General features: G+C 37.9%; 1 protein-coding gene across 5 annotated transcripts in view; it reads right to left on the bottom strand.

Moving 5' to 3' along the window:
• Nucleotides 1–14,277, bottom strand: part of LOC143405182 (glycogen debranching enzyme-like) — a 127,524-nt gene extending 113,247 nt beyond the window's left edge. For all 5 annotated transcript variants that reach the window (XM_076863560.1, XM_076863564.1, XM_076863563.1 and 2 more), the window contains exon 1: nucleotides 14,145–14,277. In XM_076863560.1, coding sequence (XP_076719675.1) covers nucleotides 14,145–14,229 — 85 coding nt within the window. In that variant the 5' untranslated portion in view covers nucleotides 14,230–14,277. The remainder of the gene's footprint in view (nucleotides 1–14,144) is intronic.
• Between the last annotated feature and the right edge of the window lie 1,900 nt (nucleotides 14,278–16,177).

The raw sequence follows: 16,177 nt of genomic DNA on the forward strand, positions 1-16,177 counted from the left end.
GAAAAAACTCACCTGCAATAAAAAGGATTTGAAACCATAATATTAAACCACATGAAAATGCCAAAATTTGATCATTTTTTGATCTATAAAAATGGTTACTTCAAGTTGGGCATAGTGGTGCATGCCTATAAGACAGCCTCAGCAACAGTGAGGCCCTAAGCAATTTAGTGAGACCCTGTCTCTAAATAAAATACAAAACAGGGCTGGAGATGTGGCTCAATGGTTGAGCGCCCTGAGTTCAATCCCCTGTATCCCCTACCCCACGATCAAAATAATGGTTACTTCACGTGGTTCAATAGAAGAGGGGAGAAGGAAACTACATACTTCAGAAAAATCAACCCAGAAGAACCCAGGATTTTTTACTAAAATAAATGAATATAAGCTAATAACTAAAATAATATTTATAAGTTTTAATATGTGAAAACAATGTTTGCGTCCCCAAAAGAATAAGTCACACAAAGGGGAACGCAAATAGGTCACCACCAAACTTTGTCAACAGAACTTAATGTCAGAAAACAATGGAGTAACACATTCGAATAGTCAAGAAGAAAAAAACATGAACCAAAGAATTTTAAGTCTAGCTGAATTATCAAATAGTCAAATATAAGAACCATAAACTGTTTTAAATATGAAAGCATTCATAAATGTTGTCCATAAAAAAAAAAAAGAATGATCTTGGACAAAAGAAATGACTACAGAGCCACTGTGATAAGGAGAGGTAACGAGCATTAAATATTTATTTACTTGTAGAACCAAGACTAAATAAGAGTTAAAAGGCAGAGAATATGCTCTGATGATGTAAATATAATACAACCATAAAAACATGAAGAATTTGAAGAGCATGTATTTTGTTTAAAAAAATACTTTTCAAAAATCATATTGATATATCTGCAATACTACCTGGAGAGTGTTATGTGTAGAAAATGTGATAAAGCAACTGAGTATCCCTGTGATATCCTAATTTGACCATCCCCTATATTCTTAATAATCAGGATTAATGGTATAGAAAAAAGGAGATACAAATGTTTGGCAGCAGTTGGTGATGAGCAGTGAAATATGAACCAACACTACAGCTGGGTCACAGGGTTTCTTTGAAACTGCCTTTAGTGAACAATCAAGTAACTTGTAGAACAACAACAGGTGCACTAACCCTGAGAATAAACACATGGAAACAGAGGGAGTCAATTAAGAAATAGGTCAAGAAAGAAAGATCAATGGAGGTAACTTCTTGCAGGGTCTACTGAGGTCATTCTAAAGTTAGAATTTATGGACCTAAGTTTCTCAATGTATTTCAGAAGGAAATATCATTAACAATACAGGCACACTAAGATGAATTTTGCCCACTCATTGATCCCAGTACCCACATCAACTTGTAGGTAAAACCCTTTGAATAGAATGGCCATCATTACAGTTCTGGAAAGAACCAACTAGGGTCAAAAGTTCTACTGCCCAATATGAAGGAGGAGTTGAATAACCGACTGGGGTCAAGTACAGAAGGTGGTTCCCAGGTCTCAAGGCAACCATAAAACAGCAACAAAGCCTGGTGTGGTGGCACATGCCTATAATCCCAGCTGCTCAGGAGGTTAAGGCAGTAGTAGGATCTCAAGTTCAAAGCCAGCCTCAGCAAAAGCAAAGTGCTAAGCAACTCAGTGAGACCCTGTCTCTAAATAAAATACAAAATAGGTCTGGAAGGGGCTGGGGTTGTGGCTCAGTGGTAGAGCGCTTGTCTAGCATGCATGAGGCACTGGTTTCGAGTCTCAGCACATATACAAAAAAATAAAGGTCCATCAACAACTAAAAAATATTTTTAAAAAAATAGGTCTGGAAATGTGGCTCAGTGGCCAAGTACCACTGAGTTCAATACCCAGTACCCCACCCCAGCCCTTCCACAAAAAAACAAAAACAGTAATAAATTTGGAAACAACACTGTTTCCTGTTGATGACCTGCTCTCCAAAGAGTTCTTAGCTGGAGTCTTAACTTTATTTGAAGATACCAGCTCTCTATTTCCAGAGGGTTTTTTTTGCTGGAGTCTAACTTTATTTTCACTCATAATATAAAGTTCTCTTGCTTGGCTTTTTGTATTTGACTTTTAATATTCTTTTGCTGAAACAAAAGAACCAAGATTTGTAGCTTCAACTCCCCACTCTACTGTGACACAGACGCAGAAAACAGTAATTTAAAATCTTCAAATCCTATATACAGACTGGAAGTTATACAATACTCTATTTGTTTTTAAGAAAGGCCTAGACACAGTGGCCAACAATCTCAACAAACATACCCAAGTTTCAGTTGTGGTCTTGAAATACCATTTCCCATTAAAAAGAACCAAATTCTTCTTGGAAAAGAGATGATTTTAGGTCTGATCAGAATATATCTAACAGGAGCTTAAACCATACTATTACAGGCAGGAAGGAAGTTACTATCAAAGACCACTGAGTCCATGACAACAGGACTAAGGAACCAACTTTAAAGAGACTCTCACTGGACCAAGATGGACAACTGAGCATGAATAAAGATAATAACCATAATGAACAGATGCACAAATAATTAAATCAGTGGTTCTTGAACTCACTGATCACCTTCAGACAATAACAGGAATCTAACATATTATTCTGAAAATTGGTTAATAAAAAAGTAACTATCTGGCCTGGGTTGTAACTCAGTGGTAGAACACTTGCCTAGCATATGTGAAGCACTGGGTTCAGTTCTCAGCACCACATATAAATAAATAAAATAAAGGTTCACTGACAACTAAAAAAATATATTTAAAAAAAGCAACTGCCTATCCTGCTTTTCTTAACTGATTTGTACCAATAGGTAACCAGAGAATAGAAAAGTAAAAGTTTCTTATTATGGAAGTATTCCGCCTTATAAATAAATAACAGAACTCAAATATATCATCTTATAAGCCTTACTAATAAGTCAATTATTTACACATAAACCATCAATGGCTGTTAAAATCACAAAAGAGAAACAATCATACACTATACACTTCTTGACCAAGTAACCACACCTGCACCTATGAAGTGTTCCTGTTCATAACAACCAAGACAAACAAAACTTCAATCTGATCAAAGTTTTAGACCCAACTATCAATTTGCACAAAATACAAAGGATAAAACATTATGCAATCAGCATAATTCAGAATCTGTATAGGTCAAAATATCTGCTGTTTCAACAAACAAACTGTAAGAAAAAAGGGGAAAGATGGATAGCACAGTGATATATATTTTCAGAGTATATATCAAAAACCACAGATAAACTAAATTATATTGCTCAGCAATGCACATTTAGGTTATAAAATTTAAGGAAATGAAATTAGTATAGAAGTCAGAATAGCAGTTACTTTTAGGTGAAAGGAAAGAAGCTGTGATTGGAAAAGGATCACTTCTAGAATGGCCGCAGAGATCCATTTCTTGACCAAATGGTGGTTACAAAGGTGCTTTATTGATAAAAAGAATCCATTCAGTTATATATGTCTGTGTAAATTTTATGCAGTTTTCTATATCTGTGGCATAATCCATAGACCTTTCTTTTCAAGTCAATAATTCCATGTCTTGGCTCAAGCTGTTTTTCCTATCTGGAATGCCCCCTTAGCAAGACATTCCATATCCCCAAAAGATCAGGGCTCAAATGTGAAATGTGCATTTGAATTAAACATTCCCACCTCCATACTCCCTCCCATAAAACAGAGTTCCCACAACTAGTCATACTTTGGTTGTACACATTTTCTATTACTAAGATCACTCAGTTTGGCATCTCAATGCCCAGCCTACTGACATACAGCATTAAATAGAATGTACTGAATAAATGTTCTATTTCTTTCCACATTAATATCTCCTCTGAGGGTGGGAGAAATAGCTATTTTGTTGAAGGAATAAAATACAAGCAGAAATGTATCTATTTATCAATAGTTAAACTGGAAATATTTGATATTAAAATAAAAAGTGGAATCCTTATGAACTTAATATTAAGTCTCACACTTTGCTTCCCCTCCCCCATCTCCTTACTAAAACATCTTGGGTATTAATGAGGTAGAAAAAAGTGAAATAATTCCTACAGTTCAAAAATACCTTAAATCTAATTTTCTAATGCCATATAACTATTGATAAACAAATAGAGAACAATACCTTAACACATCATCAAGAGATGGGGGCGGGGGTTGCTGAGAATTTAATGAGAAAAATAGTATTAAAGTGTTCAAACACAGAAGTCAAAATAATTTAAGCATCAAGTAAACCATTCAATTCACTTTTATGTTTATTATTATGGTCCTAGTATAGTGGTAAGACTGTTAATCTATTAACAGATATCAAAATACCTTTAACTGTGCTTTGATCAGCTTTATTTTCAATTTTATACTTTATTAAATTGCATACACTCAGGGACTGCTATTCTAGGGAAAGGTTAAGAGATGCACATTTTTTAAAAAAACATCTTTTAAGCACATTCACAAGTTGTTCCTAAGAAGGTTTTAAACCATTTAATGCATACTACAGTTCCCACTTGAAAGAACACAACCATCAGTTAGTCAAAACATTCTGTCTACATGCTTAATAAAGACTCTATTCTTAACAGAGATGCCTACAACAAAAATGATTTTACTGTACAAGAATGCTACAGGTCTTTTCTTCCTTTGTTTCTATCAATTGAACCCAAGGATGATTTACCATTGAACGATATCCACATTCTTTTTTATTTTGAGACAGGGTCTCTGTAAATTGCTGAGGCTAACCTCAAACTTTTAATTTTCCTGCCTCAGCCTCCCAAGTTGCTAGGATTTTAAGTATGTGCCACTGTACTCATCACAATTGTTCTTTTATTATTATTATTAGTTATTGATGAACCATTCGTTTATATGTGGTTCGGAACCCAATGCCTCACACATGCTAGGCAAGCACTCTACCACTCAGCCACAACCCCAGCCCCTCACAATTGTTCGTAAGTAAAGCTACCTAATTTTTTTAAAAATAATTTTTAGTTGTTGATGGACCTTTATTTCATTTATTTTATGTGGTGCTGAGAATCAAACCCAGTACCTCACACATGCTAGGCAAGCACTCTTCCACTGACCTACAGCCCCAGCCCACAATGCCTAATTTTTTAATAGAAATACTACACATGCCAATGTAAACAACTCTAATGTTCCATAAAAATCTCACTAAAAGAATGGAGAAATACCATTAAATTGCATTTAATCTGGTATACATCACTTCAAAGTAAATGTAAAAGACCCTTTCTTCCTCCTAATTCCAGTTTATATTCTCTTGCAACAGACTAGACGTTAATGGTATTCATCAGGTCATGCATGACCATGATTTTGATCCTTTGGGGAAAATACAGTTTATCTAAACTGACAGAGTGGCATGAGTACTTAAAAGAAAGAGGTAAATTCTAGGAGCAAGAAAAGAGTTCACCAAAATGTCATATCAAACTAAGCCCATTCTCTTCTCTGAAGGAATATGGAAACTCTGTAAACTTTGTTTACTATGCTACAACATGATGTAAACCAAATCAGGTGTTCTCTGCCTTTTCCACATAAGAGACCAATGGCGCAAAGAATTCTAGGACCTCATCTTCGCGACACCATGATCAGAAAAGACCCTTCCCAATTAGTAGCTTCAGAAACACCCCAAAAGAGGACTTTGGCCTAATACAGATCAGGTTATGAATACTGTCAGAATGCCAAGTCTGTTAACAGAAGTGCTGGCAAGATAAATATGCGAGCCAATAAAATACCTAGAAGGTATCAATTAATAGGAAGGTTAGAATGGTATAATTAGACGGCTTTACCCTTAGTCTGGTCCAATTTCTCTTTAATGTACTGGGAAAATATACAGAAAGAATGGCTAATACACAGGATCAGTCAGGTGTGGTGGTGCACACCTGTAATCCCAGTGGCTCAGATGGCTGAGGCTTGAGGATTTCGAGATCAAAGCCAGCCTCAGCAACCTACACAGGCTCTAAGTAACTCATCAAGATCCTGTCTCTAAATAAAATATTAAAAAAGGCTGGGGATGTGGCTCAGTGGTTAAGTGCACCTGGGTTCAATCCCCAGTACCAAAAAAATAAAAAAATATCCAGGATCAAAAAAGTTCTAAAGGGAAGAAGTGAAATGCTCAAAAAAGGTTTAAATGTAAGGACCTGCACTCAGGTTTAAAATAAAATAAATAAATAAGCACAAGTTGAGGAAGGAAAAGGAAGTAGAACCATTATATAAACTAAATGTGGAAAATATTTGGCTGGTATAAAAATGAATGTCATCTCATGCTTTTTTAACAAAAGCTTAAGATCTACAAAGCAGGTCATAACTTTGTTCTATTTTGTGCCAGTGAATATGAAATTTAGGAACACCTCTTTAAAGGTGGAGAAATAGAGTATCATATTACAGAAGCAGCAACTGAAAAATTACTGAATACCTGAAACTGTGTCACATAAAACTAACTTAAACACTTTCCAACTCCAAAAGTAAATGATTCTATCAATTGAAAACAGCTTCTTTAGGGAAATTTCCATAGACACATGTGAAGACACTTTTAGGAAAGTTCAATAATTTTTTTAAATATTTTTAGTGTTGGACCTTTATTTTATTTATTTATATGTGGTGCTGAGAATTGAACCCAGTGCCTCACCCATACGAGACAAGCACTCTTCCACTGAGCCACAACTCCAACCCCAATAATTTTTGAATAGCTAAATGGGATATTTCGTTTTCCTTTAGCAAGCACAGCAACAGCCTATGAGAGTTATTTTTATTTATTGAGCATGGGGTTAAAACATATTCTTGTTTAATCCTCACTCAACTGTTGAATTATGTGAATACTATTATCCCCGTTTTACTAAGGCTCAAAGATGTTGAGTTAATTGACCAAGGCCACAGATATAGCAAATGGTTTCCTAAAACTCTGAACCCATACCTGACTCCAAAGACCATGTTTTCTACTACATCTAGCTACCTTCATAATCAAAATTAAGCTGCTACATTAAAAAAAAAAAAATTGTTCTTTCAAATATATAAATATATGCAAATTAAAAGAATCTTTCAACATTATTTTGCACCTCTAAAGCAGAAAAAAATAAATATTCCCTAACAATGAGTAATTATATTAGAACTTAGTCACAGTATTGCAAAGTGATAACTCTTTAAAAGTAGTATGTCATCAACCTATGCACCTCTAGAACATTCACACTTTTTCCACAAACACTAAAGAAGTTCATAAGCTTCCATTTATTAATCCTATTTCTGGCAATTTATTCCAAGGAAATATTCAACAGAGATGGAAATGTTCACTCACAAAAATACACAGTACTACTTATAAAAATTCCAGAAACAATCTAAAGGCCCAATATTTAAGGGTAAAAAAATATCATGATTAAACCACAGAAATATTTATGCATTCTTTAAAAGAACTATAAGAAAGATGTACATCTCAAATGAAAATAGCAAAACACGTAATTATAGAATCATCAGGTGTGATGGTACATGCTTATAGTCCCTGTTACTTGGGAGGCTGAGATGGGAGGATCATTTGAAACCAGGAGATCAGAGTCCAGCCTGGGAACAAAGCAAGATTCCATCTTCAAAACAACAACAACAACAACAACAAAATAATAACTATGTAAAAAACGCATATAACAAAAATACAACAGTTTATTATTGTTATGGCATTATGAATAGCTTTGATTTTGTAATTATCTTTAATATTTTCACTCTCTTGTTAACTGTCACAAGTAGGTTATACATGGTACTAATATCATTTTTATAAGTTTCTGAGATTTGCTTTACCTATGGAAATAAGAGGCAAATGGGGTCCAGCTCCTAAAAAACTCATAATATACTTGCGACAAAATTTATATCTGTAGCAAGAAAAAGGTGTTATTTAAAACAGCAGTAACCACAGCCCTAAGAAATGGGCATCTCAGAGATAGTTAATCGACAAACATTTTCTGAATGCCTACTGTATTCCAGCCATAGTTCTAGCCACTAGTGCTGTTAACAATGAACAAAACAAAATTTCCTACCCTCATTGTGTTTACATCCTGACAGCACAGACATGTAATAAATAAGATAAACATGTAAAATAAAAAGTGCTTTTGATAATGGTAAGTGCTAAGAAAAAAAATAAAGCCATGAAGGTAGACAGCGTGTGTACTGAGGATGCTATTTTAAACTGAGTGGCAACGTGCTCACTAACATGTCTGATAAAACTGAAGGGGGAAGGAATAAGCAATGTGGTACCAGCGACAGAACAGTCCAGGCAGGAGGAGAATAGCAAATGCAAAAGCCCTCAAACAGAATATATGCCCAAGGATGTTAGTGAACAAAAAAACTAGTAAGTGTAATTAATTAAACAACTTTCACCCAGATCTCTCAGCAGACCATAGACAGCTACATAGTTCTCAGAACACTGCTCTGGGCCTGATCTGCCACAGTTGAATTCAGTACACAGTTGCTTTTGCTGTAAATCCTTTAATGCTTCTTTCACCTATGGTTACTTAAGCACCATCTTTTATTCTAGGGATCCAAATGAGGCCAACCCATATATCCAAGGTTCATCCTAAGGATCTCAAGCAGCTCCAGTCCCTCTAATGACTCATGCTTATAGTCTGCAAACCACTCTATGGACCTGTGAAACTGAAAAGAGTGAAACCATTCCTTTTCAAGTTGGATTTTAAAGGAGCATAACTCACAAAAAAAGATAAATTTGATGTTTTCAGGAAAGTTATAGAAGGATTGGTAAAAAGGGAATGCAAGTAGAAGCTAAAGATGTGAGGACATTTGAATGGTTAAAAAAAAAAGAAAGAAAGAAAAAAAAAATGGCCCAGGACCAAGCCAGTGAACCTTAGGGGAAAAGAAAATAGCCAAGAAATTGCCAATAGTGGGAATGTTCAAGCAATTCCCCTGCCCGCCCCCCCGTTCTTTTTCTTATTAATACAGCATTTGTCTTTCCTCTGACAAACCCTGAACCAACCACTTTTCCCCAGACTGCCTAGGAGATACAGGAAAAGGAACACAGAAGGCCTATGAGGCACGGGAGTAAAAAAGAGACTGCTCCTTCATATGGCGAAGAGGATAAGAAAGGCTACCATCAAACAAAAGAGCACCTCCAGAAGGGCAAAACCCAGAATGGCACAGGAGACCTGTCACTTCAGAGGAATGTTCCTGACATAATCAATAATAAGGCTCCCAAACACAACCTAAATCCCAGCCCCAGCCTCAAGGAACTTGTTTGCTGTTGTCAATATCCCTCGGAGTGGTGCTGGTTTGGAAGCTGCAGCTAGAGACAGGGAGGGGATGCACTTATCTGTTATCTGTTAGTCGGTCAGTTCAGCACCACTGCAGTTCAGTAACGGAGAGGTACTCCTGACCAAGGTTCCTGATTGAGGAGGCATACATTTTCAGAGGTGAGGGGCCATCACAGAAGAACTCTTTAAGTGCAGAGAAGACAGTGAGTCTCAAGGAATTTCTTAAGTAAAAGAATTCTGAGATGTTCACTCTGCTGGGATACAATCCCTACCACTACTCCCAAATTTTCAACAGAAGTCTTCTAGAAACCCTTGCTTTATGGATCTTGATTCAGAGAAATCAAGGCAGATACCAAAGAGACAAGGTTAAAAGATAAGATGTAGGCAGGATCTAAAAATAGAGAAGCCAAAAAGTGAAGTAAAGTGTGACTAAGAAAAACACAAGCTTCTTAAACTCCTCAGATATATTTGGGGTAGGAAATTGTGCCCCACCATTTATAGATTAGAGTGTTAAAAAGGGTAAAGGGTAAAGGTATACCCTTTATCAAAACATATTGCTAGATTATATGCTATCAACATGATGAGGTAAATCAAGAAAGGCATTTAAACGTGTTTTTCAGAAGGTTAAACAGGGAGTAATCATCATTTAGATCATCTAGAATAGCTAAATACTTCATGGAAGAGGTAATCCTGCTTTATTAGCTCTTCAAGGATAGTAAGATTTGGAGAACAAGGCACACAGAGAAATTTCAGGTATGGCCAATAGCATGGATAAAGCTCAGAAGCAAAGAATGAGGGTAGCCTGTTCAAACAGCACAGAAACTGGCCTATCTGGAACAGAGCATCCCCTGGCAGGCAACAGCACATAAGATTAGCCAGGTAAAATGACACCAGATTGAGGAAGGCTCTGAAATCCAGGATAAGAAATCTGAACTTCACAATCACTGATGGGAAGGGAAAGAAACTGCTTTGTTATGCTTCATTTAAGATAATAAAATACTGTGGCAATGTAGACTGATCCCTTTCCCTGCCTTCTAAAACCGGAACACCAGTTTCCCACTACCCAGGTTATGTTCTATACTATTAGGTACACTGTCATTTCTGTGAAGATAATGCCTCTACTTGTTTGTACTAGTCCCACATCTCCAAGGCATTTCAATTACCCTTAAAGATTTTTCAATAACCTCAAATCATTTATCTACTCGTAACACTTATCTATCCTATGGTAGATCCAAACTAGGGATTTAAAGGTTACTCAGTCCATGCCCTCAAGAAACTCTGATGCAGGCAGAAACCAAGAGAAGAAACCAGCACAATACAAAATGGTAACTGCTATAGTACAGAGATGCTTAAGAGTGTCAGGAAAGCAGAGGACATCTATCAGTGTGGAGACAGGGAAAAGAAAGAAAACACCTAAGAGATTAAGCGTAGACTGAATCTTTAAGAAAAAGAACTATCACAGGGTAGAAGAAGTGGTGGGTATGACACTGATTACAACCAGTCTGCAAAGGCTAGGCACAGCCTGTCACCTCAGAGATTACAAATTAATTCCACATGGCTGGTAAATACAAAAAGTAGTCAAAGACCAAATAATGTACAGAAGTTTTATTTTAAAGTAGTTGAAAGATTTTAATGAAGGAATACTATGAGCAACTTTGCATTTCTTAAAAAAGAGCTCTAGTAGCTGTGGAAGATAGATGAAAAGGGCAAAGTTTCTTCGTATCATAAATGCCACAAAAATATGATAAAAGACTGCTATAACATTCAATTTATTTCATTATCCATTCCTACCACCTTCCTAAATTTAATGCACATTCTTCATAAAGCCTACCCTAACCCCTTCAAACACAATAATCTGGTCTTTCTCAGAACTTTGAGGGCAAGTCTGCCTATACACTTCACTGTCATCATCTTATATTTTAATACTTGTATTTAAGTTTGCTCTCCTTAATAAGAACAGCTTCTTAAGAAAAGGTGTCTCATATTTTTTAAATGTATGTTGTGTGTGTGTGTGTGTGTGTGTGTATATATCCCTTATATTGCCTAGCATAGTAATACAACATTCAGAAACAGACACTCCTTTGAACTAAATAAATGGCTCTTATCCATGAGTAAAAAGATCCCATTTTTCCCCATAAATAATAATAAAAATAGAATGTATGATTAAGTAAAACTAAAGTGAAAAAAGTTAGCATAGTAATAGAAATGATTATAAATGAATACAAAGAAACTTTTCTCTGAAAAGTTCTAATTTGTGATAGGCATATATTACACAAGTACCTCCATTCACTTAAAAAATGTATAACTAAGATTTCAATGTATACAAATTTCACCTAAAAACCTGTAAAAACAAGGGGTAAGGAGCTGGTAGATATAGTGAAACAAGAATATCAGAATATTCTTGGTACTTCCTGGTAAAATGAACAGGGGGATTATTATATTATTTTATTTACTTTGCATGTGTGTGAAATTTTCCACAATAAAAAGCTATGCATATGTATGAAATTTAACTAGTAAAAATAATAAACTTACAAAAATTTAAAATAACCCAGAACATTAAATTACTCATTCTTCAAATGTTTGGAATAACATTACCTTGTAACCTTTAATGTGGTTTTACTAGCTCTATTACCTATACAATTCCAAGAGAATACATATTCTAGGACAAACCTACTATTAACAACATGGACAAAAGAAGGCTTAGTAATCACATGTTCCTTAATTAAGCACTGGATAGACATTAAAATTAGTCCTGTTACAAAAGATATCCCAAAGGTCAAAAAAATATAAGGCTGGAATTTTATAGTCTTTGAACTGTGATAACAAAGTAGTGAGTAAAAGCAAGGCATAAGATTCTGGAAGTACACAACATCTACAAAGACAGACTCAATACCATTCTCTCTCTCAAGATTCTGGAAGTACATAACATCTACAAAGACAGACTCAATACCATTCTCTCTCTCTCTCTCTCTCTCTCTCTCTCTCTCTCTCTTTTTTTTTAGTTGTAAATGGACACAATACCTTTATTTTATTTGTATGTGGTGCTGAGGATCGAACCTGGTGCCTTCCACATGAGAGGCAAGCACTTTACCACTGAGCTACAACCCCAGCCCATCAATACAATTCCTAATGATTTCAAAACAGTTCAATCATTTTATTCAGTAATTTCAACTCCACATTTATCTGCTCACAATCTGCTTCTCCTCCCACAAAATACTTGATGTGTAAAATAAAGATTTTCCTACTCCTGATACAAAAGATTAACAATAACCTTTTGTCCAGTAAATTAACTGTTGCATAATTCAGCCACCTCAAAAACTTCCTCAAAAAGAGATGCTTAAAGAAATGTACAATGATGAAAGAAGAGCTACAATTATTTAACAAAACAAATTCTATTATACTATTTCACTGCTATTTCTACTGGCCATTAGATGATGTTCAATTTCTCTTATTCAATAACTGACAATCTTAAAAAGTCAATGCAGTAGTTTCCTTGGACTGTAACTGGAAGGGGGCCTGAGGAGGGTTTCTGGGATGCTGATAATCTTGATCTGGATGCTGGTTACACTGGTGTGTTCTACCTGTAAAAATTCTTCAAGCTCTAGATTTATAATGTATGCTTTTCTATATGCATGTAGCACTCCAATGAAGTTTTTTTAAAAAAACATCAAAGCATGCCAGAACTGTTAGCTGTCCTCAAGTCTCCTCCCCATGTCAAAACAATTTTCTATGCTAACACTTCTCTGCAAAAAATGCAATTCAAGTTAAAGCACTTAATATTTCCTACCAGAATATGCCCAGATAACTGATAACTTTCATTTGCAACTGGAGTTCAAAAAGCATACAATCCAATAGAAAAAATGTTTTCTATTTTCCATAAGTAACATTTTTTTAAAAAAACACACAGAATAGGAAAAGTGAATAGGTACTGTAAATGTCCAGCCTATGATGTGAATTATTTTCAACTTTGTTAAACTGATTTAGGAAAGAAAGGACCATCACTTCAGACTTTAGTTAGGGGGCGGCTAGAAAGTACTTCATGGGAAGAGGACTAGGAGCCACCTGTCAGTGTTTAGTGTTTATATCTACACCAAGCAAATCAAAAACAGGAGAAAAAAGTACCTGCCCAGAGACATGAATGAAATAGAATTCATGAAAGCAGGATGCTAGGATTTAATATGACATATGTAATGACTGGCAAGAATGCTTGGGAACTAACCTTTTCTCATTCACTTGCCGTAGCCCAGGAAATAAAAATGATGCCTGCAATTCCACAACTATAACTCAATTCTCTTCCTTCCTCTAATCTTATGACCTCCCCAAAGTTAAATCTCATCATGAAAATCCTCTCGCGGTGAAAGCAGTGCAGTGTAATTAAAAAGGATCTGGATCCTCACCTAAAACACACTTTTACCTTTCACCTACAAAGCCAAGAGAGGGAACTTTGTCCTACAAATACCACGAAACCAATTCAGTTTTTCCAGATGAAATGTCAGGGCGTTCACTGAGCAATTCCAAAGTGGTGGTGTGGGGCACTTTAGAAGGAAACCATGCCAAGTGGCCCCAGGATAGCTCACAGGAATCACCCTGGCGACTATGATAGCAATTACTCTAGAATCAGCCAAACCTCATCCAAATGACTTAGACAACAGCAACTATCCCGACAGTCCAATCCCCATCCTCAAATCACACATCCACGTCCATAAAACAAATCCTTCACGGTCTGTCTGGAAATGAGATGACAAAACTAAAACACCGCCAGAAAGATGATACAGAAATGAGGTGGTTTGGATAAGGGATGGGCACACTGCTTCCCCTCCTCCCACCCCTGAGGAGGAGCGACTGTCCTCCGGGCTGGGTCGCAGATTTGCTTGTGGGCGCAAGAGAAAATTCTCACTCTTGCGGGTACAGCGAGGTGGCCCGACAGGCCGGCGGGGTACGCGGAAAGCCGGGGAGCCGGCGCTGCGGGGACACCCTGACATTGGAGCCTGGCTGCAGCCGCGGCCGCCCTCTCTCCGCCTGATCCTGCCGGCACCGGGACTCGTCTGCCAGGCGCTGGGCGGGGAGTGCACGCGGGGAGCGCCAGCTCGGGCCCGGGAAGGCGGCGCGGCCACGAGCCTTACCCATGCAGGCCGAGGGCGCGGCGCCGCTTGTGGAGCAGGCAGAGCAGCAGGAATGCGGCCCCCGCCAGCGAGGAGTTTCGCGCCGTCAAGTACTTGCTGAAGGCCGCCATGGTACTACCAGGGGGAACAAGCCCGCGAAGGGGACTCGGCGGCAACTTCCTTAGGGCAAGAAGCGCGGGGAAGACTGGGAGGAGAGGACCGCGAGGAGGGAGGGCGGTGCCGGCCACGCAGGACCGCCCCCTGGAGCGCGCTGCCTGCGCCGCCCAAGCGCCGAGCCCACCGCGAACTTCGGCTCGGCGGAAGCGCGCGCGGGAGCTGGGAGTCCGGAACGGTCCCGGGACGCGCCTTGCGCAGGCGCGGACCCCCACAGGGTTGCCGGAAAAGCGGCGCTGGGACGTAGGCGATCTTCCCTCAGCCTCTCCTCACCCAACAAGATCCTGTGCTACCCCCGCTTCAGCCCTACCCTCTCGGTGCGCTTACACCCGGCTTTCACAAGAACCGTCCTGCGCGGAGGACTCAGTGGGCCCTGCCTTCCGCCACCCCCCACCGTAATGGGTCGTTACCACCCTCTTAAAGGAGCTCCGGAAGAAGGGAGCGGCCCCTTTTACACAAAACTGGTGGCTTTATGAGCTCTGGGACTTGCACAAAGCAGGCTGGGACTGTGGGAAGAACTCCTTTTTCCAGCGAGGGTTTTCCAAACCGTAACCTCTAGGGGACGGTGAAATCAGTTTGCAAAACAAGACCGTCACTTTGGTTTTTTGTTTGGTTGTTGGGTTTTTCTTTGGGGGGTGGGGTGGGGGGGGAGTGCGGTTTGGGTTTTTATTTTGTTTTATTTTTTGAGAACGACACAACAAAAGTCTCAGAATGCATCACTTAGTAAAGGAGTTGCTTTGAGAAGTTTTTATTCCAGTTTTTTGTAGATATATATCGCTGGTGGAGACATAAAATGTGTTTCTTTGTGTGGGTCTTGTCAAACAAAAAGTTTGATAATCTCCGTTCTTTGCAAAGCGACATTCATAAATAACAATCGTGCGTTGTATTAATGCTGGCCTTACTCCCAGATCAGGAAGGGTTTACAGATTACAGCATTCTTGTGCTGTCCGACTTCTATGATGCAGAATTGTTGTCCTTAGCATTTAGCCTAACACATACACAATAATTTAAGGAGTCACAGTTTTCAGTTGAGACTGGAGAAAAGCAAGTGTCAGAAAAGTAAGGTCATAAATTCTCACATAATATATACACGTATTAAAGGATTCTAAATGTTAAAAGTAGTCTACAAAACAGTGGTGCCTTAGGTGTTTTCTCAATATAAATTGGCAATAGCCTAATAAATGTTCCAAGAATCATAAAGACCTGATACAGTAATGATTGGTTTGTGTAGGGTGTTCAACAGTCAATTCTAAGTTATGTAAAAGTGAAGCTCCTACTAAATTCTCCAGCTGCCATGTGGACATTTTCATTATCTCGTGTAAGCCTGGCGTAATTAGTATGCCTGGCACAGGAAATACAAAGATGAACAGATAATCCCTATTCTCTAGAGGCTGGTAGAGAGAAAACACATGAAAAAGAAATTATACATATGGTAAGTGCCACATTGGAGTTTTAAACAAGGCACCATGAGAACTCAAGCAAGAAAATGCTTAGTTTTGCCCAGAGCTTTCAATTAAGGTTTGACAAACAAGATGATTGGTAGTAGAATCCTAAAGCAGCAAAGGAATCAGTAGGATAGAGGGAAAATTACAAAACTCACTAATGAATTACAGGGTGATATAAAAGAGTTGGGAACTTTGGGGGAAAAGTGATG

The sequence above is a fragment of the Callospermophilus lateralis genome, chromosome 7 (genome assembly GCF_048772815.1).
Source record: "Callospermophilus lateralis isolate mCalLat2 chromosome 7, mCalLat2.hap1, whole genome shotgun sequence".
Classification (NCBI taxonomy): Eukaryota; Metazoa; Chordata; class Mammalia; order Rodentia; family Sciuridae; genus Callospermophilus; species Callospermophilus lateralis.